The sequence below is a fragment of the Dendroctonus ponderosae genome, unplaced genomic scaffold, assembly GCF_020466585.1.
Source record: "Dendroctonus ponderosae isolate FM_Combo_2020 unplaced genomic scaffold, Dpon_F_20191213v2 Dpon_F_20191213_7, whole genome shotgun sequence".
Lineage (NCBI taxonomy): Eukaryota > Metazoa > Arthropoda > Insecta > Coleoptera > Curculionidae > Dendroctonus > Dendroctonus ponderosae.
In genome coordinates this window covers 7,830,881-7,857,885 of record NW_026018916.1, presented here as the reverse complement: position 1 = coordinate 7,857,885, position 27,005 = coordinate 7,830,881, and the positions used below count along the sequence as shown (strand labels likewise).

At 32.5% G+C, this 27,005-nt stretch overlaps 1 protein-coding gene across 4 annotated transcripts in view; it reads left to right on the top strand.

The window, feature by feature from the left end:
* LOC125502288 (peripheral plasma membrane protein CASK-like) overlaps positions 1–27,005 on the top strand; it is a 106,065-nt gene that overhangs the window by 67,931 nt on the left and 11,129 nt on the right. For 2 of the 4 annotated variants that reach the window (XM_048668120.1, XM_048668119.1), the window contains exons 2-7: positions 20,627–20,818; positions 25,188–25,352; positions 25,409–25,477; positions 25,867–25,896; positions 26,368–26,466; positions 26,541–26,676. In XM_048668120.1, the coding sequence (XP_048524077.1) occupies positions 20,627–20,818; positions 25,188–25,352; positions 25,409–25,477; positions 25,867–25,896; positions 26,368–26,466; positions 26,541–26,676 (691 nt within the window). Of the gene's footprint in view, positions 1–7,630; positions 7,786–20,626; positions 20,819–25,187; positions 25,353–25,408; positions 25,478–25,866; positions 25,897–26,367; positions 26,467–26,540; positions 26,677–27,005 lie in introns of those variants that run through there. The other 2 variants (XM_048668122.1, XM_048668121.1) reach the window with 2 other exon arrangements.

The window sequence follows — 27,005 nt, the reverse complement described above, 5'->3', positions numbered from 1 at the left end:
GTGGTTGTTTTCTGGAATTTTTTATTGCTTTTACCATACATACATTTTGGGAAGCGGGGTTTTTGAAATAAAACTCACTCTTGAAGTGCTTTGCGATGCCTATTTTTAACTTTTCCCTACCATTTTAAGCTCTTCATTAACGTTACGTGTTTTCAGCCTAGATTATTAAGTGAGTATGCATGAATAATGAATCACATGAATTAATAAGTGCATTTGCATTTTTAAAGTGCACATTTTCAGCTCAGTAAAATATGCACCAATTGGTATTTTTTTGATGTTAGAAATTCCTTTTTGAAGATACGAATGGGTTAGTGGGATATTAAAAAATACATTTCTTTGCTTGCCTTGAATGCCTCTCCGGTTTGCTTTTAATTTTCAATTACCCATTAGACTAAGTATGGGCGTGCAATTACCACAAATTCACTTGATAATCTCTACCAGTTGGAGTCTGCATGTAAAACGCGAATTTAAACGCCTTGTGGAAACTAGGTTCGTCCAAACAATCTGGAAACTATTCAAATACGGTGAGGAGTTTTACTGACTGAGATTTTCTGCAGGATTAAAGTTTGTTTGTCTGTTTGCAGAATGGTACTCACCATGTCCTGAAGTAGCGCTCTAAATTCAAACTGTTTAAGTGAAGTGTTGGTAGCGAGTTTGCAAAGTTTACTTCTGCATTTGGCAAGTCAAGAATTATAACTGATTTATAGCCAGTTGAAAAGGAAATGGCGTTGTTTTTTACATGGTAACCCTTCTTTCCCGGCCTAGAAGCATTAATTATTCTACACCAAGCTGCAGTAAATGTTCAAAATTGCATCGGGTAACTTTTCAGTTTAAATGAAATACATTATAATGATCAATCCGACGTCAATGGATTTTCTGCATCCAAACCTCGTTGATTGAATGGCAAAAGCCCGGTTACTATTCGCTAAATGAGGCTTTGAGTTATGTTCACATATTAATTTCGAAACGGTTGCCAACTGGTTTATCTTTTAATAAGTAGGTAAGCTTTAATTATATGCACATGGCTAAAGAGATCAGGGAATTATCAGCGCAAACAACGACAAATGCCATTTTGTATTGGAGTTATTGGATATTGCTGCGTATGCTTTATACATGTATGCAGATTAATTCAAAAATGACCAAGATCCAATTTCTATTTTTGTATTCATCATTATTTTGAAATGTTTAGTGGGGACAAAGTTTCATATTTTTCAGGAAGAAGTAGTTACATTATTTATTAATATTAAATTTGCTTTAAAATTACTTTAAGTATGACTGTTTGAGTTCGGCTGTATGTGGGGCTGTAATTGGTGCTTTTTTGGTGATATCTGGTTTTTCAACGTTTCATAGACGATTTGATTACAATATCATCAAATAAAAGCCAGATATTTTGTGATGTACTTTTGTTATGTTATTTGTTGTTTGTGTGTTTTTAGATGTACTTAATATAGGATGACAGAACTTTACATTAAACACCAATAGTTGTCATAAACTTCTTCTTTGAGATGATTATCGATTTTTCGTCTGTATTAAAATGGTTGCCTTTTAAACAAAAAGTAAAATCTGTGATTTTTTGCATGAAGTTGTTGCGTTGATATAATTTGTCGTAGATATCGGATATCTATGAGCTTTGAGATATAGAGAGAGGCAAAGTGTTCTGCGCGCTAAAAGCAAAATTTCTAACTTTTCTGCCCTCCTGCTGCTATCGTGCTCCAGTCTGATGCAAAACACGGTGTCGAGTTGAAGAAAGAGCGGTCAATTGCGCTTTGGATGCCGGTTTACGAAAGAACGTGCTGTGCGCGAAATAAATGTTTGAAACTTTTGATTGAAACGTTGAATTTAATTAAATATTTTCCGTCTACTAGAACGTATTCATCGAAACAGATAAAAATATATAGTTTTAGTTTTATAATTCAACAAATCAGACCCGATCTTTTTGAGTAGTCGGAAATGGAGGAGTTTTGCAAATTTAAATTTAGTTTGAATCTAAAAGGTACGAAGTTGTCTATTTGAGATTATTGGAAAATCAACCAGGGCTTTTTGCAACTGGGCAAGTTCTAAATTAAAAGCCTTGTTATATTATAATTTAATTTATCAGTTTGATTAATGTGTGGAAGCTTTTGTTCTATAATTGACCTGCAGGATACTTGGTATATTTCCAGTTGATAAATGGTCTTTTCAATTCCATCTCGCTCATCCACGCAACTTTCAAGATTTTTCCATTAAATTAAACTTTACTTTAGGCAATATTTTAAGTCTATTAATTCCATAATTGCATCCTAGAAAGGATGCACCGGTAATTAACGCAACTAGATAGTCTTATTAAAAGATTTATCATTTCTAAATCAGTACATGTGTTTTATATATTTTATTTATGTTTTATAAATAGGTACAATTTAAGTATTAATGTGAGAAATTTCCCCAGCTACCCCAATCTACATGCTGAGTTAAATTAAAAATGTTATTTTATTTTCATTTGGTCAGGTATTATCACATACATATATTGCTACTGATAAGTGTTTACGATTGGAGCCCCTCTTAATCAAAGTTGCTTATACTATTTTTACAAAATACATTCAACGCTGCAATTTAAATTTTGACTCACGTTAACTGATTTTTAAGTCCTACTCTTCAGCTGCAATACTTGCATTCTAAACGCGCCCTTAAAATACATGCTGATCATTATAATGCTTAGAAGATAGTACTTTTTTTAGACTTAGTAGTTGAGTATGGTTTTACCATTATTTGAAACCCTCAGACTTTCTAACTATTGCCATCATAATCAATATACCTCTTAGACAGTCTTATTTTAGAATAATCTCCTTTCGAAGCCAAAGTGATTGAAACTTTATACTAAATCCATGCATTTCCTCAAAGTTCAGATATCCATTTCACACAATCTTTGTACGGTTGAGCTAATACTTGTTTGCTAGCTTCTCGAATGTCGGAAATTTAAGAGCATTGTATTAGGATTAACTTCATCTAATTTTACCAGGGTTTCGAATAGTGCAGCCAGTTCTTACGTGATCCATAATTGGGGCTTATACGATTATCGGTTATTAATTTGCTCATATTAACAATGCTGATTTGTTCATCGAAAATATTATTGAAGTACGGTATATGATTAACTAGTAAGAGCTTTCTTTCTAACTTTTTTCATTTATTAGCTATGGTTGTATTTTTGTAGAATAAAGCAAACCCCCGATATTGCTTTGACTTTAATTAATTCTAGCAAATTATTTAAAGTTAAAGAACTTAATAATTGCAAATAAATAGTTTCATTTGATTATATGCACTGGCATTATGATAGTATTAGCTAATAATAAATTAATTATTCTGTCTTCGTTAGATTCACGGGATATGCGAAATTAATTAAACCTGTTGACAAAACAAATAATCTGATAAAGCCTATTCTTTAGGTATTTACCTACTATAATATGTTTATTCTGGGAACTTTAGCAAAAAATAGAGATATTCTCTATGTTAAAAAATGTTATTAGTTTGTGCCACTACGCAAATTTCGGAATTCTACATCCCACTTTCGGTGTTCTTGTTTACAAAACTAATTTTTGTTAGTTTCACTAGACGGCACTCTCTAAAACAATGGTAAAGTGTGATTTACATACAAGCTTTTTTTACATTTAAATTTTAGTTCTTAAAGTGATAAATTAGACACTGAGACTTGTATTACATGTATGCTCGTGCTTCAAGCCCAACAGGAAATTGTTTGGAAAGCAAGGAGATTTATTAGGGGAAATAAAAGAAGTGGTGAATTACGATTACAGTTAGGGTCAGTTTTAACCCTCCATCGCGATAAATCTAGGAAATTTGCTCTTATTGATTGAGTTTTGATCCTAATCTTGCTATAAATCGTGATTAAGTAGAAATCGGTAGTAGCGTTTTGATCTATCAATTTTTGTATTGTTCGTGCCGGTGTAACATCAAAGAAAAGCTTGATGATTTAACTTTAGTAGTTTGGTACGCTGTTACTTTAATAGCTTAGTGAGTACGAGCATTATTTATAAAAGCTTTAGCTCCCAAATCTTGCTAATCTTTGTATTAGCTACGACAGAGCCACTTCTTCCAATTTCGAGTTGAGCGTACTTTCTCCTTAATTATGCAAATTGTTTCTCGGAAGTATGTTGTTTATTGTCACATACATTATGAGCTCTGAAGTGCAATTTATAAAAGCAAAATATGTAACTGTGAATTGTTGCGTTCTAGAAACAGTATGTTTCTTCTTATGTTCTACGAATCCTCAATTGTTCTACGATATGAGCTCTGAAACGTTTTTATTTAGTTTATTACTTTCACGTTTTATGGAAACATTTTGACCATCACAGGCAGAGCACATTATTAATTATTTTTGTTGCTAGTTTTAAATTAATCCCGGCAAAAGTGTTAAAAGAATGCCCGACTCTGTTGTGATTGATTACTTAATGTTTCTTGAACCAGTCACATATATATTATTTTCTTGTATTATTAAATTACTAACAACTGTAGCAAGCTAGTGAGATATTGTTTTACTTTACTGCCTGCTTTTCTATAAAGAAAACCTCCAATTTCCAATACAATTGAGTTATAGATAGTAATGAAGTGATCGTAAATTAACAAAATTGCAAGCGAAAATCTATTTTATTCGACTAATAATGGTATAAAATCGCGGTGATCAATCGCCAAATTAACTGCTGCTGACCTGCTTTCTTCGTAAATTTGTTTTTGATTAGTTTGGTTCTTTTAAATTCAATTATCACCACACAGAATGCTAGAATATAGCACTATTAGGAGGGAATCTAGTGATTTTGTTGCTTGGCAGTATTATAAACTTTTAATATTGCTTTTAGTATAATGACATAGCAAGCTACACACAACGTTAACGCGATAGCGCTATATTGCGTTAACAGCAATGCATATTCAAACCAAATTGAATTTGCATATTAATATGCCCTTCATGGTTTAGAGTCTCTTCACGTAAATATGGTATATGCTCTAATAAATGTACTTAAGCTTGGATTAAATTGTATTTTAAAGTAATCGACTTTCAGAATGTGACGAGATAATCCAGCAGGAAGATGTATTGTTGTAGTATATTATATTTTTTTTAAATCTGTTTTAAGTTAGATTTTGTTGAGGAATAATTTCAGTTTAGCGATTGTATATAAAGGCAAATCAGGCTTTATTAACATGTTACTTTCCATATTAATTTATTATTCGGAGTTCTGCATATGTAGGAAAATTTGCATGTATTTTCATATAATAATAAATAATAATGAATCAATCGCATTTAGAAATTCAGGTGATTTTATTAGGTGATAAACATTGTCACCAAAATCTATATAAGTAAATGCTTTGCTGCATCATATTAATATCTCAATTCAATGATGTGATTAAAAACTCTTTAATCCTGAATTTCTGCCATTTTACAAATGTATTTCGATAGTTCGTTCATGCTTAGCTCATATACCTATCTCATGGAAAATCTGACCAAGCAAGCACATCAAATGCTAATATATTTGAAATTTCTAAACTATAAATTTGACATAGAAAAATGAAGTACATTTTCCCAATTTATGACCGTAGATGTCGACATAATATACAACTTTCCGCATACTGCATTACATGTCCCAGAAACCCGATGTATCATAACGAGCTAAAGCTCAGAATTTAAAAGGTAAACCTCTTTTCTGATATTTTCTAAAGTTGAATAGATGGCTATTTTTTTGTGAACGGTAATCGCGTATTTATCTTAGTTTGTTGGTAGTTGCTGTCGAATTGAGAATAACCTGAGTTCTACTTGGCTCTTGTATGAAAACGCAATGCCTTTTCAGTAAAAAAATAATCTAAGCTAAAAAAGGATTAAAAAAACCAAGCTAAGTGTTAGATCAAAAAGTATGAACGTGCTACTAGTGAAAATAAATGTTAGGTATTAATAATAATAATGATAATAAATAATGCGGCAATAGAATATCAACAATTCATACGGGCAATGGAATCCATTTTTTATTTGCGTTATTGCAAAATCAAATTATAAAGCGATAGAACACGATCGCTCCAGTTTGAGTGCATAATTACCAAAGCTAAAATTGGAAACCGACCATAGATTCCTTTTTACAATTTAATTTTTTACAATTACAATTTTCTTTAATTTCCTTGGAACGGACATTTTCAATATACTGCTGATTCTTTCTGCCCCATATTTTATAACCAATAAAGATGCTCTAAACAGGAATAAAGTAATCATTTGAGCTGGAGTTATTTATGGTTTAGTAAAAACCTTTGGCACCTTCTTCGCTTTATTTTTGTTTTTCGATAGGGATTGGTAAACATAAATGTTTTATGATGGCTTAGAATGGTCGTTACTTTGTTTTTCTATTAACTTGTATTTTTTAGAGTCATTTGGCTTTTTCAACATTGAATTTCAATATCAACACATCTCTAATTGAAAGCTCAAGACTCGGATTGCAATCTACAATGATAACGAATATTCGGAATGATATGTGTGCCCTAACATGCGTTCCTTTCGTAAAATAAATGAAAAATTTCTCTAGAGATTTTCCTTTAGTTGTAGAGCGTGTTACACTTCACGAATAGTAGAAAATACAACTTCAGCCACTCGGGAGCTGTAGCTTTCGATTCTTCTTGACAAGTGGTTAAGCTGTCTCTTTGGCAAAACTATAGCTTACCATTTATATCTGTCGGCGCATCTCGATCTTATCTGTATGGTTATGTTCTTAATGAAAATTCGCATAAACCTACTAGTTTAATGAGAATAGATTTTTAGCTTTCTATTATATGGTGCAGCCAACAAAACGATCGCTTTTCGCAATAAAGTAAAGATTGTATTCGAGGTGTGTACTCAAAATAAAGTATATTGTATAATGCTTAATATACTTCGAAACCTTAAGAGTCACAAGTATCGGTTAAGTTAGACGAAAGTTGTAAAATTTGAGAACAAGTTAGTATATCGATTTTCTATTTAAGTTTTTAGTTTTAATTTAAAATATCGAATTAATATTTCATTTTGGTAATTGGTTCTCTTACTTCTGAAGAAAGAACGAATTCTGTATCAAAACGTATTGACAATACTATCACTTAGCGGGTATCCTACTACTATACGACTTGTGTTTAAAATTCCAGCATGCTGTGTAATTATTTGGCTGATTTTTAGTTCAAATTTCCACCATAAGCAATTTATATTTGCAGAAACGATGCTTTTCCTCTTAATAGAGTATTTCCAAACAACATACTTAAGGTTGCTAAATTAATTTGGGCCCAATTATTTTGATGCTTTCGAAATGTATGTTCTATAATACTAGGTACATGTTTTATTGGGTACATTTACAGGCATTTCAGTTTCAATCGGAGCTGGGTTGTTCCCTGCTAATTGGCTCCCGTCCTCTATACTCGAATATTTCTCCATGCAATTAAATTTTTTAAAAGCAAACGCAAGCCACTATGCTTGGTAATATCATCGTATTACATTTAGAAACATTACGGTTATAAATCCTAAGAATATTTATGTTAATGAAAAACCATTGAAAATGTCCCTGATAAAATTGAAGAGAAAATGGCAGAAAATTGAAAAACATTAAGTATTTTAACTATTTCAGATATAGTCACTCCGATAATTATAGCTCATATTATGATCTGGGCAAAGAACAATTGTATCAATCGATAGTGTCTCGAAGTGACCGTGTAGTACTTAGACAATTTCAGTAAATCAGACTCACATAACACAAAGTACATAAGTGCATCTAATGGAATTCTTCAGTGATGCTGTGCTACGTAAGTACTTTATTAAGCTTTTCCGGTATCTTAGTTCTATTGTTTTAGCTAATATCTATCTGAAATCGCAACACGGATTTTACCAGTTTTGTTCGAATGGTGTTACATTGAAACGTAAAATTTCGGGATTTTAAATAAAAATAACTCGTAATTTTTGACCTAAACAAGTAATTCAGCTACATGAATGATGTATTTAAGTGCTTCATTTACCATAACAATGTATTCCTTTTTTCGCACAATCTCGATGACTTCTACCATTTTATGATTTCGCATTTTAGTATTGACTCATTGACTCACCATTGTTGAATGTTGTAAATTACCTTTTTGGATAACTTGCTCTCATCAGCATCTTTATATATTCTGTTTATTCGGATAATTGATCAATCATATGCTTCAAATCAACGCCGTCCAGTCGCTCTCTATGAACCAAATTATATTGACCCTCACCAATTTTTTTGTATTGAAGGTCTTATGTTTGATTAATAAAAATAAACCCCAAAGTGATTTCAGTCTCATTTAAGGTCATGATGGCAAAAATACATTTTGTATTTGCTAACACCCCCAACTAGTGAGATTGGAGGCTCAATCATTCGCAAAAATTGAACATTTCTCAATCGTTTCCCATTGGAAATCAGACAAATATAGAATGAAAAACAATGTTAGCAACAAGTTAAGGAATTATGGCCGTTTGCAACAAGTTTAGGAAACAATATTATTCTTTGTCTTTTTGGTTTATAGATTGTTAGTTGAATTTATAGGTGACTTTGCTTTAATTTGTTATTGCTCAGATGTAATGAAATTTACCCATGAGGTATTTGCTGCTTAAAATTAAGTATTATTTGATTTAAAATCAGTTTTTTGTTGAAATAAATTCTTTAGTTTTAGTTACACGGATGGATTTGGACCAATTTTGGAACTGGATAAATTCTGATTAATTCTGAAAAATTAAAAAACCGTTTCGGGCTATTCGGTTTGGCGTTTTGAACCCCCAACGAAAGGGGTTTGATGAGGCTTTAAACAGAAACCAAACTGCATAAATCAGAATTTATCCACTTCCGTTTGGCAAAAAGGACCCGAAAGCTGGTTTCAAACGGTGAACTTTTTCTTAGACGTGTGTAAATCTAAATAACTTTTCTTTTGAACGCAGGAGTGGCTTAAAAATGTGCGGCATTCTAGCCCTTTGTTGGGTCTATTTATATTATACGATCTACTTTATACGTGTATATTGTTTGAGAGTAATGGGCTCATAGTTTATAATTGTGCTTCCTTAGAAAAATCCGAGCTAGGCTTTTAGGGGCAGAGAGATAACAGTGTGTTCAGATAATGTGAAAATATATCACGACAGACAATAAATAGCAATTTGGTCTGCTAATGACTAAGCTTATTTTATGTAAACGTTGAAAACAACAGATTAATAAAGGCCTCGAGCTAATATTGAGGTTGTTTTTCCAAAAAAAAAATGTGTATGAAGTGAGCGAAAATTTAGTAGAATTGATAATAATTCAAAAGAAACGAAATAAGGAGTCAAGTTAACCACTTACTCACCAACTAGAGGCTCATTTAAGACTGAATAACGTCTTTGCTTTTAGAATGCACAAAAATACATTATCCGCCGGATAAGGTTGATGCAATGGATATGAAATGTAAATCTCCCCGAACTGTAGAATCAGGCATTTTTTTGTGGAAATTTATCTTTTACGAAAATATATGAATCTCGTTTTGAGACACTGAGGGTTGTTAAAAATATTGAATCCATTAGAGGCAAAAGGAAGAGCTTCAATTAATCAAGATTGATTATTGTCTGGTATGGGTTAGTTTTGCTTTATCCGTTTTTTGCGTTAAAAGTTTAATAATGTACCAGTAAACTGTGCCGCAACACCCGCGCTAGAAAAGGCACTTGAACAAACGACCAGCAAGCAACTTTACAAATGAAGCTTTTTCCACCTTGAAACTTCTGAAGTCACTGAACAATAGAGTTGAGGGAGTCTACAAATGGTGCAAATACTTCATGACTTTCTCAAGCTAGGTTGGTCAGGGCAAAGTAAATTGGCTTTTATGTCTCCGAATGGTCAAATAATGGCGAATAAAACCTTGCAGGAGTTTGTAATTTTGCTTAGCAAAACCTACCAATATTTTAGTTTATTCTACTTCAAGTTAAACGGGCTGATTTTGAAGAGCACCGGAAATATTTTTCTTCTAAAATAATGTTCCATACTTCGATACATGGACCTAGAAGATGTAAAGCAATATTGGCAAATATCTATATTTCGTTCAACTCCATTACTTGTTATTCAACTTTTAATGGAATAAATTGCCCTTCACTTTACTTCGAGAGACTTAAAATGGAAACCGCCGTCACAAATAACAGAGAAGATGTATGCCCCAAGGCAGGAAATTACTTTTTCCTCCAAATTTGGGGATGTGCTATATGTCTAAGAATAATGTTGATACAGGCCTCACATTTAAAACGCTTACGACACAGCAAACAGGGGCTTTGTTTTTTCTCCATAAATTAAACATTTGAAACTCTCTAGTGTGCTTATAATAACAGTCCGATGAAGCTTTTTTGCTTATTTTCTTTAAACTGTTATTAATTAGTTACAAATATTGAACTAAATCGTAGAATATTTGCCAAATAGATGCAAATCAAAATTAATATGTTCAGTTAACTGAATTGCTGAGGCTCTCATTTCCTACTTCGATTTCTGCGACTTCGAGGCATTTCTAGATTAATACACATATCACTCATACTGTTTGAAATGCTCTCGATACTAAATTTATTTAAGTGCCTTATATTTTACTGGAAATGGAAGGATCCCCTCTAAATGTCAACGTTTACAGCAAAATGACTGTCAAGCTCTTACAATCATGAAGAGTACTTTCCATTAATTATGTTGATCGCTTTTCGATTTTAATCTGCCAAATGGGCTCAACGCCATAATTAAAATAACGAGCAATTCCCGAATTGTCTACATGGTATGTAATGATTTTTGCAATCAATTTTCGAATTATTCAAATATGTTGTCGATTGTGTTTGATCGTTTCACTACGGGAATAATAGCTAAATATACACATACCATACATAGTGGCTGTAATGTTTACAGTACATTTTTATTCTGATTGGTTGTTTCATAAAAAAAACTATTCCAGAGGCTTATTACTTTTCTTAAATGATGAAGCCTGGAAAAGTCTGATAAAGGGAGTAGGTAATAATGCTTGTCTTACATACCTTTATTTAAATACGCTGGGAAGTTACTTCCATATTATATACACGCAAAATTTTAGCATTAAGTCTGCAGCATCGCCTCCAGGTATCGAATGAAATACGTTTAATAAAACCTGCGAAATACTGTTCTTTTGATTTCAGTGCTTTAATTTTCATGCTTTAAAGCCGCCAGCCGTTCATATGATTTATCTCAAGCTGAAACTGAATTGTTCTTGGCCGAATAAAGTTTTAGATTCTCCATAATTCATAATTTTAGCCGATTTCCTACTTGTCTGGAAAACGTTGCGAAAATATCAATTAGAATGCATGATTTGTGTGGGTCAAGCTAATGGAAAACAGCACTGATTTTACATAGCAGAATCTTTTCCTGAATTGTAGTCGTAAATTAGTTTCTTCTTGTGAAATAAAGTGCTCTGGTAGCTACAGTGTTATATTTCTGATTTCCATGCATAAACTATAATAAAGCAACCGTAATAAAATATAAAATAATTAATGTAGGAATTAATCCTAAACTGCCGTAAACTAATTACGAATTTCGTATACCGGAGGATTGATTGGTTCGTTAATCAATGGCATTTAGTGCTAATTATGCATATTAATGTATGAATTTTATTGGATATAGTCAATATCAATTAGTCAAGTTTTATGATTTGCACAATATCATAAAAAAATTGCATTGGAAATCAATACGGGAAACTTAAAACTTAGTGATGAAGCTTAAAACATAGTCAAGCTTTTATTATTTTTATGTCAAAAGGTCGCTTTGCTGAAGACAGTTTAGAAGTCCCCTTTTGTTCTTTATAGAAAGATATCTAGAAATTAACTATTATTTTCCGTTTTTCTATAGCTGTTTTCATTTTCATAATGAATCGGAACTCTGAGCTTTAATTTCAGGAAGTCTTCCAAATTAAAGTTTCCAAATTTATTCTTTAAATGTATTGTTAATTCTTTGTAGACGGTACATACTACTTAGGAGACTTTATACAGATTGCGCTACAAAATGCACAGATAATGAAGTTACTTCGAATTGACAACGAGAAAAAGTTTTGAAAACAGCTGAGAGATTTTTAAAGTTTGCCACCCGACTTCAATACAGATTATTAGCTACTGGCCCCTATATCAAAACTTCCCGATGAAATAAAATAAAAGTCGAACGACGTTCGACACTCGTGCCTGCCGAAAAGTTCAAAACTGGGTTAACCCCATTTAATTTCGATATGGATGCAAAAATAGCCCCATGCATTATTTGTTGGTAAGCTCGTTCGACAGCAATGTTAACAATTCTAGAAGTTTCAAGACTTTTTAAATTATTTCACCCCCACCTAGTGATTTCAGTGTTGTTCAAGATGGGAAACTTTATGAACCCGTTTAAATTGCGTTGTTCTGTTATTTATTATTTTAAAACCATCTACATTTGCAACAATGATGAGTAGTTTAGAAATATTCAATTATTTTTATATGACACTGGGGAACAATCTCGGCTAAGTTCGATTTTTCTGAATGCTTTGTCAATGGAATGTTTCAAGTAGGTATCTTATTTCCGAATTCCCTCGACTGTCGTTTGAAAATGTTAGGGCCGATGTTTTTAATGGTCCAAAGATTTGGCAATATATGGAAGATTTAGTCGCAATAATGACTAGAACAGAATTCTTAGTTGGCACTCAAAAACATAGTCAAATATTTTCACAACAGACCACAGCTTATGAGAGCACTAAACTTATCCATCCAGAGTATCTAATCGATTCAATACTCACAGGAAAATGTAAAGTCTATTAATCAAATCTACTGTGAGAATGCTGACTTACTTCGACTTACTCCAGCTAAAGCTACAAGCTTTGCTATTGTTTCTAGGAACACAATTTTACTTGCAGTAATTATATAAAACTATTATTTGTGGCCAGTATATTTGGTTATATTGCACCATTTTTGGCATAAAAGAAGAATATCCTGCTGCTTGAAAAGTTGACGATCGTAAAAGAAAAGTTACTCAAAACAATTTGCATATTTAATTCAGGTTAAGAATGATGTTCTAAAATAAACGCTCTAATATTTTAAACTCTGAAATTTCATTTTTATTTCTGAAAAAAATGTAAATGTAAAAATAATATGTGAAATTTTCTGACGAACTTATATGAATTAATTGATTCACTTTGAAGAGAGACCAATTAATGAATGTATGATTCTGTATAGCTGTACCTTCATCTGCCTAGATCAGTTCACTATGGAAAAGTAGGAACTAATGAAAAATAATGTGTAAGGAAATAGTGAACTATTTATTACTTGGTTACATTGAAAGAGTAAAAAGTGAAAACCCCATTCCACTTTCAGCTGAACACTTTTTAATTATTTTTTGTTGTTTTTCCGACTGCAGCTTACACGTATTTAACATTTGAACTCATACGTATAAACTAGGCTGGCACAATTTAACTTTGGCGTGCTGAAAACTCTAGCGAAGAGCAACTTTTACATTATGTAAAGCCCATTCCGCACCCGACAGTATTACAAATATGTTTTTCCCCAATTTTTAGACCAGCCATATTTTACGGGATATGTATCTGTCTCGTTCTTATTATTTACGGAAGTGCCATTGAAAAAGAACTATTTTTTACCAGAACTTCGACGCGAGGGCGAATATTTTCGGTGAACGTTTTGTTATTCTGACTGTAAGAATGACAAATATTGTCGGGAAGTGAACGATTTGGATATTGAAAATAGAAAATGTCATGATATATTCATGTGTTGTATGTATATCTCTGAGATATAAATTTTGTTTAAAGCTTCGGGCAATAGAAGAGTCTACCAGCTTATTGCAAGAGTAAATAAGCTCTTTTGAAAGTCGAAACTCGAGTGCCGATAGGTATTCTGAATCAATATTGACTGAAAAGTGGCGGATTTAATCAGAAGTACACACTTACTTTGTGTTGCAAGGGAAAAGGCATAGATCTATTCTACGATACATGGAAAGCCATATATTTCTAATCCAAACTGGGCCATCAAAGCTCAATGATGTAAGGCCAATATATTTCTAGAATTTCAGCGGCTTTTGCCGGAGGTTATGTATGTTTAAAAACGACATTCAGTCCGGATAATACTTTATCTTAACGGCCCTCAACAAACCAAACCTTTTTTATTGGGCATATCTGCTATGATGTAGTGGTGTAACATTGAAATTTACGATTTAATAAAATTCAGCAATGTAGAACATTTAGAAGACATTTATATATTTATTTTAACATTACCGAAGTAAAGAAAATAGTTGATTTTCCGTGTACATATGCAGGTGAATTTATTTAGATCGTAGTTAAAGCATATGAATTTGTCGGGAAAATTTTAGCTTGTTAGCTACGGAAACAGTAAATTTAAATAACGTTTCAAAAGAGAACAGGATGAGAAAATATTAACTTTTGCCTTTCCTAGAAAGTTAAACAACTAATATTGGTTTAAATTTTCTTTAATTATTTGTTCATGAAGAAGCCCGACAAAGTTTTCTAAAGTATTTTGGATAGCAGAAGGGAAACCTTAATCTCATCGATTATTGGATAAAATCATAGTAAATGTATGTTCCGCGATATCCTCAGGACTTATTCATATTGCTCTTGCTGCAATGCCCCAACTAGTTACGCGGAAGTTTGCAGATGTAAATTTGTACTTTGTAGCTTTTGGTACGTGATATTAAATAGGTCGAATATTTGGAATAACTTGCTCATCAGTTCCGTTAACATAATAATTTTACTACATATTATGTACCATTTCTTCTCGGCTGCACACATTTTTCAGTCTCATTGGTGTTGCAGAGACAGAGCTAACCATTTTTCATACTTAAATTCAAATTTAAGGTAGGTTAAGTGACTGCTCGTTAATATCAGTTTCCTCCTAAATGTCTAATATGAATATCCGGATTCAGCAGATTATTGTCCTTTCTTTGGACTGCAACATCTTTCAGTGTCATAATAGATTATAATGCGAAATTCCATCCATTTGTCATTTTGAATAAAAAACACGTATCTTGTTTTGAGGCGAAAAGTACGTCATAAAAATATGCCCTAAAGGGATTTCTATGCGGTGAATCAACAAAAACTGCCGATGTGCTGACTATTCATCTTTGATATTACAAAGAGGTCCATTGTTATAAGGTTCTAATAAGTCTCAAAAGCTTTCCTTGCAGCTTTTATGTTTTTCAGATATTGTTGTGAATTTGTAATATCTATAATCGACAAACATCTAAATTTTTTCTTAGTTAATAAAAGGTCTATTGGCTTTTCATTAGAATTAGGTAAGTACGTTTGCTGACTTCACCAAGCTAGTAATTTGGTTGTCACTATAATTAAGAGGGGTTCAAGTGCCCTTTTTATAACACATATTAAGTTTTAGCTAAGTGAATAATCTTACAACTAATAGCTGTTATTATTTATAGTAAAAGGTTCAAAAGCATTTCGCCACTGTAACGCGAAATATAAGTATATTTGTTATAAATTTGCTAATTTTGACAAACGCACTTACACCATTTTGCTGCTGAATTTGAAAGGGCTTTCAAAATATTATCAATACGATTCAAAACAGTATGAATTTCCGAACAATTTCATTACTTTTTACCGGTTTTGTCTAGATTTTTTATGAACGGCAATGTAAAAAACCGATGCAAATCGGAAAATATTTATGCGAAAAAATCCCTTTAGTTAATCGAAGCCCATACATTCAGGCTTGTACATTTACAGCCTCTCGATGACAGCGGATGTATCGCAAATTTATAAACAATTTCACAAAGACCTACATTTCGAACTGAAACTGCACATTTTGCCAAGTTTTATTATGTAATATTGTATAAACCGCAATCCAATTAAATCGACGTTTGCATAATTGAACATAGACGACTGCTTAAATTATTGGCAGGAACATTGTTTTTAATTATATAAAAATATAGTTTAATTCAGCAGTATTAGAAAAGCTGCAAAATAAATAAAACAGATTTTTCAGTTTACACGGTAACTCCGGTTGGAATTTCCCCAAAACAAAACCACTGTTCAGCATTACACAAATTACTAAACTGTGTTTGTGGGTTTAAACGTGACAGTGGAACATTATGTGTGAAAAATTACTACTGGTAGATGTACATAATGTCCAATCTACTTAATGAAATGGGTAGGATTTACCTCATGATGATAGTAGCGTACTTCAATGCATATAGTTCAATAACAACCCTTATTTATACGAATTTTGGCTGATATTGCAACGGTTCTAACAGAAATAAACTACGTGTTAGATGGTACTTTTATTTACTGTGGACCAGTGTTAATTTTAATACCACTATCCCGACAATGCATTTAAAATTTGGAATGATGTCGAAAACTAAATAGAGTACTTTCCTACCGCTTTATGCTCTGTTTAATTCCACAAGTCCAACATCATCAAGATATCAAATTTAATTTGCACGGTTTTAATTAAAATTATGCAAAATGCGCCAATAACAATGTCGATCATAGCAGGGTGAATTATTATTTTAAATTGAAATGTCTCCAACACCGTCGCGTTTTTTTTTTAATTATCTGGATTGAACACATTTGATAAGCACTGAATGCACAAAAATGATTCCTGATTTTTCGATTGTTGGATGGCAATTGTTCATGAATTTCCTGCATAAAACCTCGGAAAACGAGCTGTTAAAGATTAACAAAAAATAATATATTTGAACTGAATAATTTTCGTTGTCGGTGGCACGAGAACTCTACTCGGCATATTATATGTTGTATGGAAAATTAAGTAATGAACTATTTAACTTTGGTTTGTCTAGAAAATGTTGCTTGCTGTGCACTTATCAGAAGCCTGTACTTTGCATAAATGGCCGGTGTGTAACGAGCTTTTCCCTGGGGACTTTTTATACCGCGAATATTTAAACTTTGATAAAAACGCTTTGATAAATTTGTCGCAGTTTACGTAAATGCATTGCTTTCCGAAAAATTAACTTTTTCTATCTGGAATTTGAAGAAATAAAGTACAAAATTTCAAAAAGAAAAACCTACGTGGAAGTTTATACTGGGTAAATTAAACATTTTTCAATTTCATTACAACGCTTAACATAAATCGGTAATAAGTATTATTCCTCTCTTCGATCAACTCAAGCTGGAACTTTCTAATCTTAGAACCTAATCTCAGAGCTAACGTAACTGCTTACTATGCACATAATAATTAGTTATTCCTAACGATGTGTGATAAATCGTATCTTTTTTCAGATGCAACTTGAATTTTTGAATTCAATTGAGCTGCGGTGCAATGTTGCTTTTCTTACCCTTTCGTCGATTGTCGTTCTTTGTATAGATTGTCCAAGACATTATGGTTAAACCAACATTTCAGATGTGGAATTTAGAGCGAGTCTGTCTTTTCTGCTATTGTGAATTTCCTTTCGGTTTAGTTTGTTGATTCTGAATTGTGGCAGACTCCAAATAGCACAAATAATACAATGAATGAGATGGCGATTTGGTATCAGTGGCGGATCTAACCGAATAAACAGCGGACTTAGAACAGCTCATGGAAAAATCAGGAAAAAGCTTTGAATTTTGTTTGGGATTTCAGAGGTTTTATTTGAAGCCATTGGTGGCATCTAAATTGCTATTAACCGCTTTCGATTCAATGTGCTTTTGCTTGCTGGACTTTGAAGACCCGTTTTCGCGAGAATTCAATCACTTAAGGGACTTTAACAGAAGGAACATTAACATGTGTACAATTAAATTGGAAAACAAACTCATTATTTCGTTTCAGTTAGGATGCTTGTATGTAACCTGAAGTCATTTCCATCAAATTTCTTACTAAAGGTGACAATTTTACACCCGCTGATAAAGTTTAAATAATGTAAATGACAAAGGTAATTTACACTAGTGGACAAAACACAAAAACCAGACTTTATTAATATGGCGACTCCCAATCTCGCTTTGTTATGGTAATCGAATGCAAATTTTTTGCTTGCACAAGAGATAATAACAATTTATGTAACATGAATTTTGTGGCAACATTTGAGGGTCGCACCAGATTTTAACAACTAATTGTTTTTGTCAATTACACACATATTAATTTAACAAATTTGAGTGCACTTTTTCCTAAAATTACGTATATCATGCGCAAAGTTAATGAGATCTATTTGAACCATGAACAAAAAATGATTCTGTCTGGTTATGAAGAACGCCCTCGTTTGGAAAACCAAATCTTTCATACGTATAATGATCATGAAAATATGGTAAAGGTTAAATCGAGGCAACCCTTGTGTATTGTGATTCGCACATTTTTGATGCAAAATAAAGAAAAATGGCACAAAAAAACCTGCTTTTTTGGCGTTTCATTCGGCTTGATGTATTGCTGCTATCGTGAAATAACGAAAACGGTTTGATGCATGGTTTCGGAAATTCAACTTCAAATCAGCGATAAACTTGATTTCCTCGCACGTTTCATGTCTTTTCTTATTTATGCTGAATATTTACATCCGAATTTTAAATCCAACTTGGCTAAAGTCTGCTCATTATTGCTTATGTCTGTTCAAGCTTTAGGACAATTGAGTCGTTTGTTTCGTCCATAATCCTTTTAGAAAAATGAGAAAAACATTCGCTAAAATGCACAGGCTAAATCACAAAACATCCGATTTTTCCAGGCTCTGTTTCAATTCCGGACAATTTGTTCCAAATTGCACGAACTTGTGTTGCTATTTTAACTTCTTTTTGTAGTTGATTTAGTTTAAGTGTTTTCCGAACATCGACGGATTTGAAAATGAGACTCAATCCATCGGAACCTTTCTCAATTGGAATTTGTGACAATCATATTTATTGTAATTGCAACAATTATCGCCCCTCAACGACGAGCAGTTTTATTGGTATTAACGTCAATGGCATTACAATAAAGTGTAAAGAAAAATATTTTTTTATATCGTTTCCGACTGTTATCGTAATTCTGCTGAAAATTATATTGCGCATATGAAAATGAAATATTTCTCCCATTTTCCTGCCGAAAGTCATGATCTAGCAAAATAGGCACACAAGAGAAAGCCCCCTTACCTCTGTCACAAAGAGGGGTCTTTAGTAATTTTCCGTACCTCGGTGCAAAATAGACTCCAGATTATTTTTTTTTGCAAATGCACGCAGAAATTGAAGAAGCTAAATTTAGTCGACGTTGCATAATGATGCGATAAATGGTAATTATTCAAATTCTTGGACACTTGAGATTTTTATTGGAAATCTTTAAAATATAAAATTTTTGATGAGGCAATGTTCACAAAACGTTCACATAAATAAAGGTATTCTTGTAATTTGGCAAAAAAGGTAAGCTGTCTTGCCAAATATAATAGCAACTTGTCAATAGAATAATCAGTTGTATATGATCTGGTATCTAATCTATTTATCACATTTTGATTTAAATTATAACTATAAGAACTGTTTTGATATTGGATTTCAAAAGCTAAATGTGTCAATTAAACGAAACATTAAATATTTGAATATAAAATCACTAATATCTTGATCCTTAGAAGCCTAATCCCTTTCTGGTATCGTAAATTTCTCGAAATTTGTTGCGAAAAATCCTGCATTAAGATCCCGGTCCAACTTTGTACATTATTCTATACCCCGTTCTTTGACAGAAAATTCAGTGTCTGGTTTGGCTTCTTTTGTGTGCCCTACAATGGCAGAGCCGAGCCTTAAATTATGAATGAACCGAAATCCTTAAGGCCGTTTGAGTAGTCTGAAAGTTCGAGTGACAGACTCATTCCAGCATAAATTTACACTTAGCAGAACGAATACGATTTAACAAATATACTTATTTTAACTATTTTGTGTTTAACAATGCCGGTAACTTCCTACATATTTTTGGCACGTTTAGCAGATGAATTATAATTAAGTGAAATTCTGGTAAATAATTTAGTTCTTGAAATGTTTCGTTTTTTGAGTTGCTCAACATTGCAGAAAACATAGGAAATATCGATGAAAGTATCGAATACCACAATTAAATTTCATTTTTACTACTATATTTAGCCGACAATTGCATTTAAATTGCTGTATTTTCAATACATCAGTTGTTACTATTTAATGTACTAAAAATTGATTCAGTAGGTATCAATTAATCTAAAATTGCACAATTTTATCAAAGTGGTGAAATGCATTTTTTGTCAGAATTTTAATTGTCGGGCAATAAATCGAGATTACAGTCGTTTGCAGCATTCGGTATTAGACGAAATAATTAGTAAAATATGTCTGCTTCTGTTTACTTATCAAGATAGATTACATAGCCAGATTAACGATGTTATTAATTATGGTGCGTCATAATCACTCGATTTCACAAAACGTATGCAATTAATAATTTGCTAATTATGTTAAAAGTTGCAAAGTTTAATTAATGCATGTGCGTGATGTGCAAGCATAGAGTGGTTGAATATATAAATAATTCATCTATAAGCAACATCAAATGGGAGTTTTGGATTAAATAGCCCTATATTTAATGGCACATTCCAATTTGATGGATGTCGTTACTTCATTAATATAAGATGCTTTGGGTGCACTTTGTTAATAAGCATAGGTTTATTAGTTCATTTTAGGTCATATATCGAATTTACATTGAATTTTTAATAAATATTTCGTCCTATTCCAGGCTCTTCTGCAAGCCCACGACGTAGTCGCCCATGAAGTTTATGGAGAAGATGCCATCCGCGTCACGCCACCTCCCCTTTTACCCTATCTTAATGGCGGAGACGAATTGGACGGACCCAATGGAGAAGTGGAAATGGAAAATGTCACCAGGGTACGCTTGGTGCAGTTCCAGAAAAACACTGATGAACCAATGGTAAGCAGCCGGGTACTTAAGCAGATGGTCGCGGCTTTTCTCAGTTAAAAAAAATGTAACAAATTAAATTATCGCACATTTCGTGACTTATACGTATATAAATATAAAATGTATAATAATAAAATTCTTATACATTTTCACAAGAATCACTTTCTATCCGAGAAGCTTTTGGTGTGTACGAATGTTAAAATGTTGCAATCTTCTTGAAAATTCATAAATCTGCGCTTCACATACTCACTAAATAACCTGTATACCCTACTAAATAATGCAATGTGGCTAATAAATAACCTACCCAAATTTTTCCAGCAAACCTTTTTAATTCGAAAGGGCATTGCAGGCCCCCATTTGTAATGGCTCTTTTTGAAGCTATTAAATTCTTGAAAATTGTGTGCGATACTATTAACTTACAAAACATTCGCTCGCTCAGTTATTGAATTATCAAACTAAAAAGACGATAATAATTTAGAGTTGTTTAATTTTTGCCATTTTACCTGGAATTATACATTTAGTCACTGCTATTTTTTCCGATTTCCATCCCAATGTGATAGAGTGTATAGCATTTTTAAACAGCTTTAAAATGAGCTGTTAAAATCGGCGATTGCAATTTTAAATTGCAAAAGGTTGCATGAATAAGTTATAGTTGGTTTTTCACAATACATCAATCGAGCGGCAGGCGTTTTACAGTTTGGTTAAGGTTCATTTATTTTATGAATTTTCTTTTTTTACCCAGTCACATTGTAAAAATTTCAGTTCAGAAAACTTTTTAATGGGGAATATTAGTAATTTTACATGATATCTGAATTTGGTCTAATTTCGCAGTATAAACAAGCAATTAATTTTCCCAGGCTTGTGTGATATAAATTTCGTAATCCTAAAATAAAACCAGTGTGTAGATTGTAGCTACGTAGCTACTTCTATTACGGTACTTTCCCTATTCATTCGTAAGTTCGGACCTAACTTTTGTTCCAGTATAGACATTTGAATAGTTAATTCTCTGGAAATTCATTAATCATTGATAAAGGAGCAACTCGAATTATCGAGAGATATTAAAATATGGTCCATAGTTTGACGTCCGCAGGCACAGTTAATGTTTGCGTCCGCATTTATTCTCGTTCTTCGTCTTCACTTCAAACAGCTCGCATCCTTAGGCGCTTTAAAAAAATTCACGTTTTCTAATTCAGCTTATGAACTTTTTTGATGAGGTCGGAAGTATTTACAGGGACTGGATTTTGAACTGGATTGAATAAAGTTGTTCTTAAACAGCTTACAAATTCTGGATATATTGATCGACTTTCAAGCATTCAGTATCCATTCCAAAACATGTCCACCATTTACCGAAGTAAATAAGGATGTGGTTCCTTACCATTTATGAGATCAAATTGACTTTATGAAACGTTCCAAAATCCACATAACCATTATATTCAGTGTTTCGTGCATCTGTAACCTTCGTTTATGAACTTGCAATAAAAACAAACGAAGCCAAACGAAATCGAGACTCGTTATTACACCAAGACGGTAAAATAAATTTGTTAGAGTGAGCGTGCTACTTGAGACATCAGAATGGTTCTGTTCGAAATAGGAGAACGTTTTACAACTAGATAGCTCCTAAAGTCTGGCACGAAATTTTGGAGCAGTTGCTTTTGACGAAATATTAAAGTTTTATGACTGCAAATGGGCGCGTTTTAGCTTGTAATAATTTAAGCTCTAACCTAAGGATAACAAGCCAGCCAACTGTTACGCAGTATCAATTTTCTGAACGCAATTTACATATAGTTTAATTATTTTGCTAATGAAGAGGAATGAGAAAGTGAATATATAGAGCTTTCTGGTACGTCTTCTTACAGGCTGTCCTGAATTATAACTAACTACCGGTTTACTCAGCATACGAATTTTCAGTTTTTTCTAAAGTTCAGTCCAAACGGTTTTACTAATTACATATTTAGTTTCTGTTTAAAAGTCAACAGTTGATCTAATAAAACAATTTGCCAAGTTTCAACCAGTTCATCCTAGTTCTGAATACACTATCTAAATTCAGAGTTACCAAAGCTCAAAGCGAGATTTCCATCTTACTTTGTGCAGGTGGAAATATAGTTGAGTAGTTATTAAAACTAAGTTAATTTAAGTAAGTTTTAAATTCTTCTGGTATTATTATTAGCTGATGTCCAGAGTTGCTTTAACTTTAAAATTTGTATTAAAAGGACTATGAACTTTGCTTCAATAAATTGTTAAAGACCACTACATTTCATCAGCAATATTCACTTTAGTGCAGATTCAAAAATTATATTGGATATAAAAAATGTATGTACCTACTCGTATATCTAAAGCAAATATTTGCCAAACATTTCGAAAATATTGTTATTTTAATTCATATACGCGTTCACGCGAATTTATTTCCGTGAAGTGAAACTCATCCATTACCCGTTTGTAGTTTTGACTCTAATGTATTCATTATTTTGCTCTTACAGAACGAATAACAAATTTGAAATGAACTGAAATAAAAAGTAGCGGTGCTGTCTAACATTGCAGCAATAATATTGTTAGTAACTAAGCATGTACATATTTTTCAATATCAAACTTAATAATTCCGTATAAAATTTTCTCTGTGTGAAATTTTGAGGCTCTATCGAAACTACCAGCATATCAAGCCTCGCTTTTGATTAATTATTAGAGTACTTGTCTTTATTGGTTTATTTTTATCTTGCAAATATTTTTACGTCTTCAATGGATTATGTGAATGGTGTAATTCGTTGCTTATGGCACATGTATTCTATGTGAAAAATCCCCAAAATGTATGCGAATCTAAGTAATAAAAATAACATCAAACGCAGACGAATTTTCCTATTCTAGGATATTATTCATGCTGTTATTATCTTTCCCTCCATAGTCTGTCTTCGCCCGAGTGTCACCGTCATCTCGGATGCCCATTTTAGAGCAAAATGTAGGCATAATATTCTTACGTGTATTACTTTATGTGTTAGCTGAAAAATTCTCTTATACGCATTTTATGTTATTCATCCATATTACCGGAGGACGAAGCCGTTTGACGCCTCGTAAAAAAATTCAATTTTAGGAAAATATGTTTCTATTTTTTATTCAATTATGGCACTGAAACATGAGAATAACAACATGAAAACATGTATAGTTTTATTTTATTTGAAATTAACAATTTGTTCATGTTTGTTTCTTGGAATAGATCCTCAATATGTTTGGTACCATGTGTGAGAAATTTTTTCGATATATTTAAGACCGATAAGAAAGAGTCTTGCGTCGGTTGTTTGAAGACTAATTTGAGATTTTGGGCAATTCAAAAGTTCAATGAAATATTTTAGGAATTTTTTACGTACATTTTTGGGTCATTACCTCGTTTTATTACTATCTTTCACTGTAATAAGAATTTGAAATTAAAATCTGCTTTAAATGAGTTTAAATATCAGGTGGAATTGTGCGAAGTCGTTACATGCCAACATTAGATATGACTTCCTTAATGGAGTGGATCCCGCTCTTTTGGGAGCCGAGCATCAGCGTAATTTCGTATATGTGTGAATTTATTTAAGCGACCTCTTGATCTGGAAATGTGGCAGGTTATAAAGAACGTGAATTATATGTGGTTTTGTGTAATTTTCAATGAAATTTTATTTGTAATTTCTATAAAGTTTAAGCATTTCCAGAGGCTATAACGCCAAATGAGAGATTGCAGATTAAGTGACTAAACAACAGACGTTTAGGAAGCTCTGAGCCGTACAAGCAATGAAAAAATCATTTGCATGATAGATCAATTCAAAATTAGAGAAACTCGATTAAAATCGAAAAAATCATAAGACAATAGTTCAATAACATATTTAAAAAAAAATTGGTGTATGATCGAATCAATGTGGCAACAAGAATAGATTAAGCGTTGAAAATGCTATAGGAAAAACTGTATAAAAGCTCGATTCAATGACGACCAGTGCTTAATAAACCAATTTTTGTTCAGAATGGCATGCCATAACTTGTTTCGAAACCAAATAAGCTATTAGACGAATGAAAAAGTACGACATTGCTACAGAAGTCCTCAATAATTTAGAAAACAACTACTATATATTCCAAACAGCACCGTAGGAACAACAAATAACGCTTCTTTGCGCGCTTTGATAAAAAATACGAGGAAAAGATGAGTGAACTCAGTTTGAAATCTTATAACTGCTTAACATCTTAACCAACAGAAACTAGGAAACACACATATGTCACAATATCTAACAATCGGAAATGGCACATGAAGAAGAATTTACCGATGATGAAGAAGACAAAATTTTTAAACTGTTGTAGTTAGTTTACGAATAACGAACAACTGAATATTGAAAAGCTTACTGAATATTTCTTTTTTTTTCAGGGAATTACTTTGAAAATGAACGAAGATGGTAAATGCATTGTTGCTAGAATTATGCATGGAGGGATGATCCATCGACAGGCTACTCTTCACGTCGGAGATGAAATAAGGGAAATTAATGGGACACCAGTTGCAAACCAGTCCGTTGGAGCGTTGCAAAAAATACTCGTACGTTTTGTTTCGAGTCTTATGTATATTTTGTGTAACCGGTGATTTTATTTTAGAGGGAAGCACGAGGTTCTGTCACCTTCAAAATAGTTCCCTCTTACCGAAGTGCCCCTCCGCCTTGCGAGGTAAGTCGATAGTTTGTACTGAAGCCTTTATCACTCATTCCACAGCTTAATTTTTCAAGTAAATTTTTCCATCTAGCACATCTCATCAAACCAGTAACCGTTTTATTTTTGTTATTCCAAAAATTGTATTATTGAAGATGCTTCCAGTGTAGTTTGAATTAAATTATTTACACCTGCTATATGAAAATAATTCGTCCATCCTACTTTCAAAAGAGAAATGTTTTGTTATATCAAAAAGGAACTTGAACTTATTTGCAATCATAGAATTATTTTCATACAATCAACATTATCAAGATAGTTGCATCATTTAGCTTCTAGTTTTATTCATGAGCGAAACTTCCAAATTGTTACCCCAAAATTATTAATGTTTTTTTGTTCTCTTTCTGTAGTTGTTCAGGATTAAACCTCTGCCCGTACTTGTAAGTACTTAGTGAACTAAATTCTTACTGGTGTTTGGTGTGATGTGCTCCAAAATTTACGTTGTTTTGTTCTTGCGGATTTTTATTAAAGCTCTATGTGTGTAACTACTGAGTTAGACTGACCTCGTTTCTTTAATGATTTGATAGCTGATTTTAGATGTAAAAATATGTATACATGTAAAACTAAAAAGGGTTAATATATTTTAAATGTTAATTTGCTTTGGGACACCAAGTTTAAATTATGTTGTATAATTCAACCCAAATCTTGGAAAAGTTCAAGTTATTTAACATGAACCAAAGGTCGTTTATCTGTTAGGAATTTTGGAAAATGTCGATTTAAATTATTTATTTAGACGATATATCAGCACTTATGACTAGAATATTGTAAAACTTGGTTTTCACTGACGTGATTTCAAGGTGTTGTTTTGTAATATATAATTTTTTCTTCATATTAGTTTCATGTTTTTATAGATATTTGTCAGGGCGCAGTTCGACTATGAGCCTCTAGAGGACGACCTCATTCCATGCGCACAAGCTGGTATAGCCTTTAGAACTGGTGATATTCTACAAGTAAGTATTACTAATCAAAAAAAAAATTATAATTTGGTAGTGCGGACGCGAATTTAATTTTCCTGTTTTTTAAGATTATAAGTAAGGATGACCACCATTGGTGGCAAGCTCGAAAAGATCAAGCTGGATCAGCCGGTCTGATCCCTTCCCCTGAGCTGCAGGAATGGAGGGCGGCCTGCTCATCGATGGAGAAATCTAAGCAGGAACAAGGTATTGTTTCTAATTTTTAAGCTTTTGAAGTCAATTTTACGGACATGCATTTTTTGGTAATTTCAACCATTCAAAGTGATTTTGATAAGTTCAATTCGCGTGAATACGGCGTTGGGAAAGAACAGATTCTTGGGTGCTCGCTCGGTCACTCGCAAAAACCGTTAAAAATGTTGGTAAAAACAAAATTTATAAAACACAAACCGGTTTTTGACGAAACAGTTAACTAATTGACATTGTGTTTATTTAATGCACAGCAATTGATCGTTAGGAAGCAGAAAAATATTCTAAAGTTGTAATAAAATTAAAAAAGAACCAACAAATAATTGCGT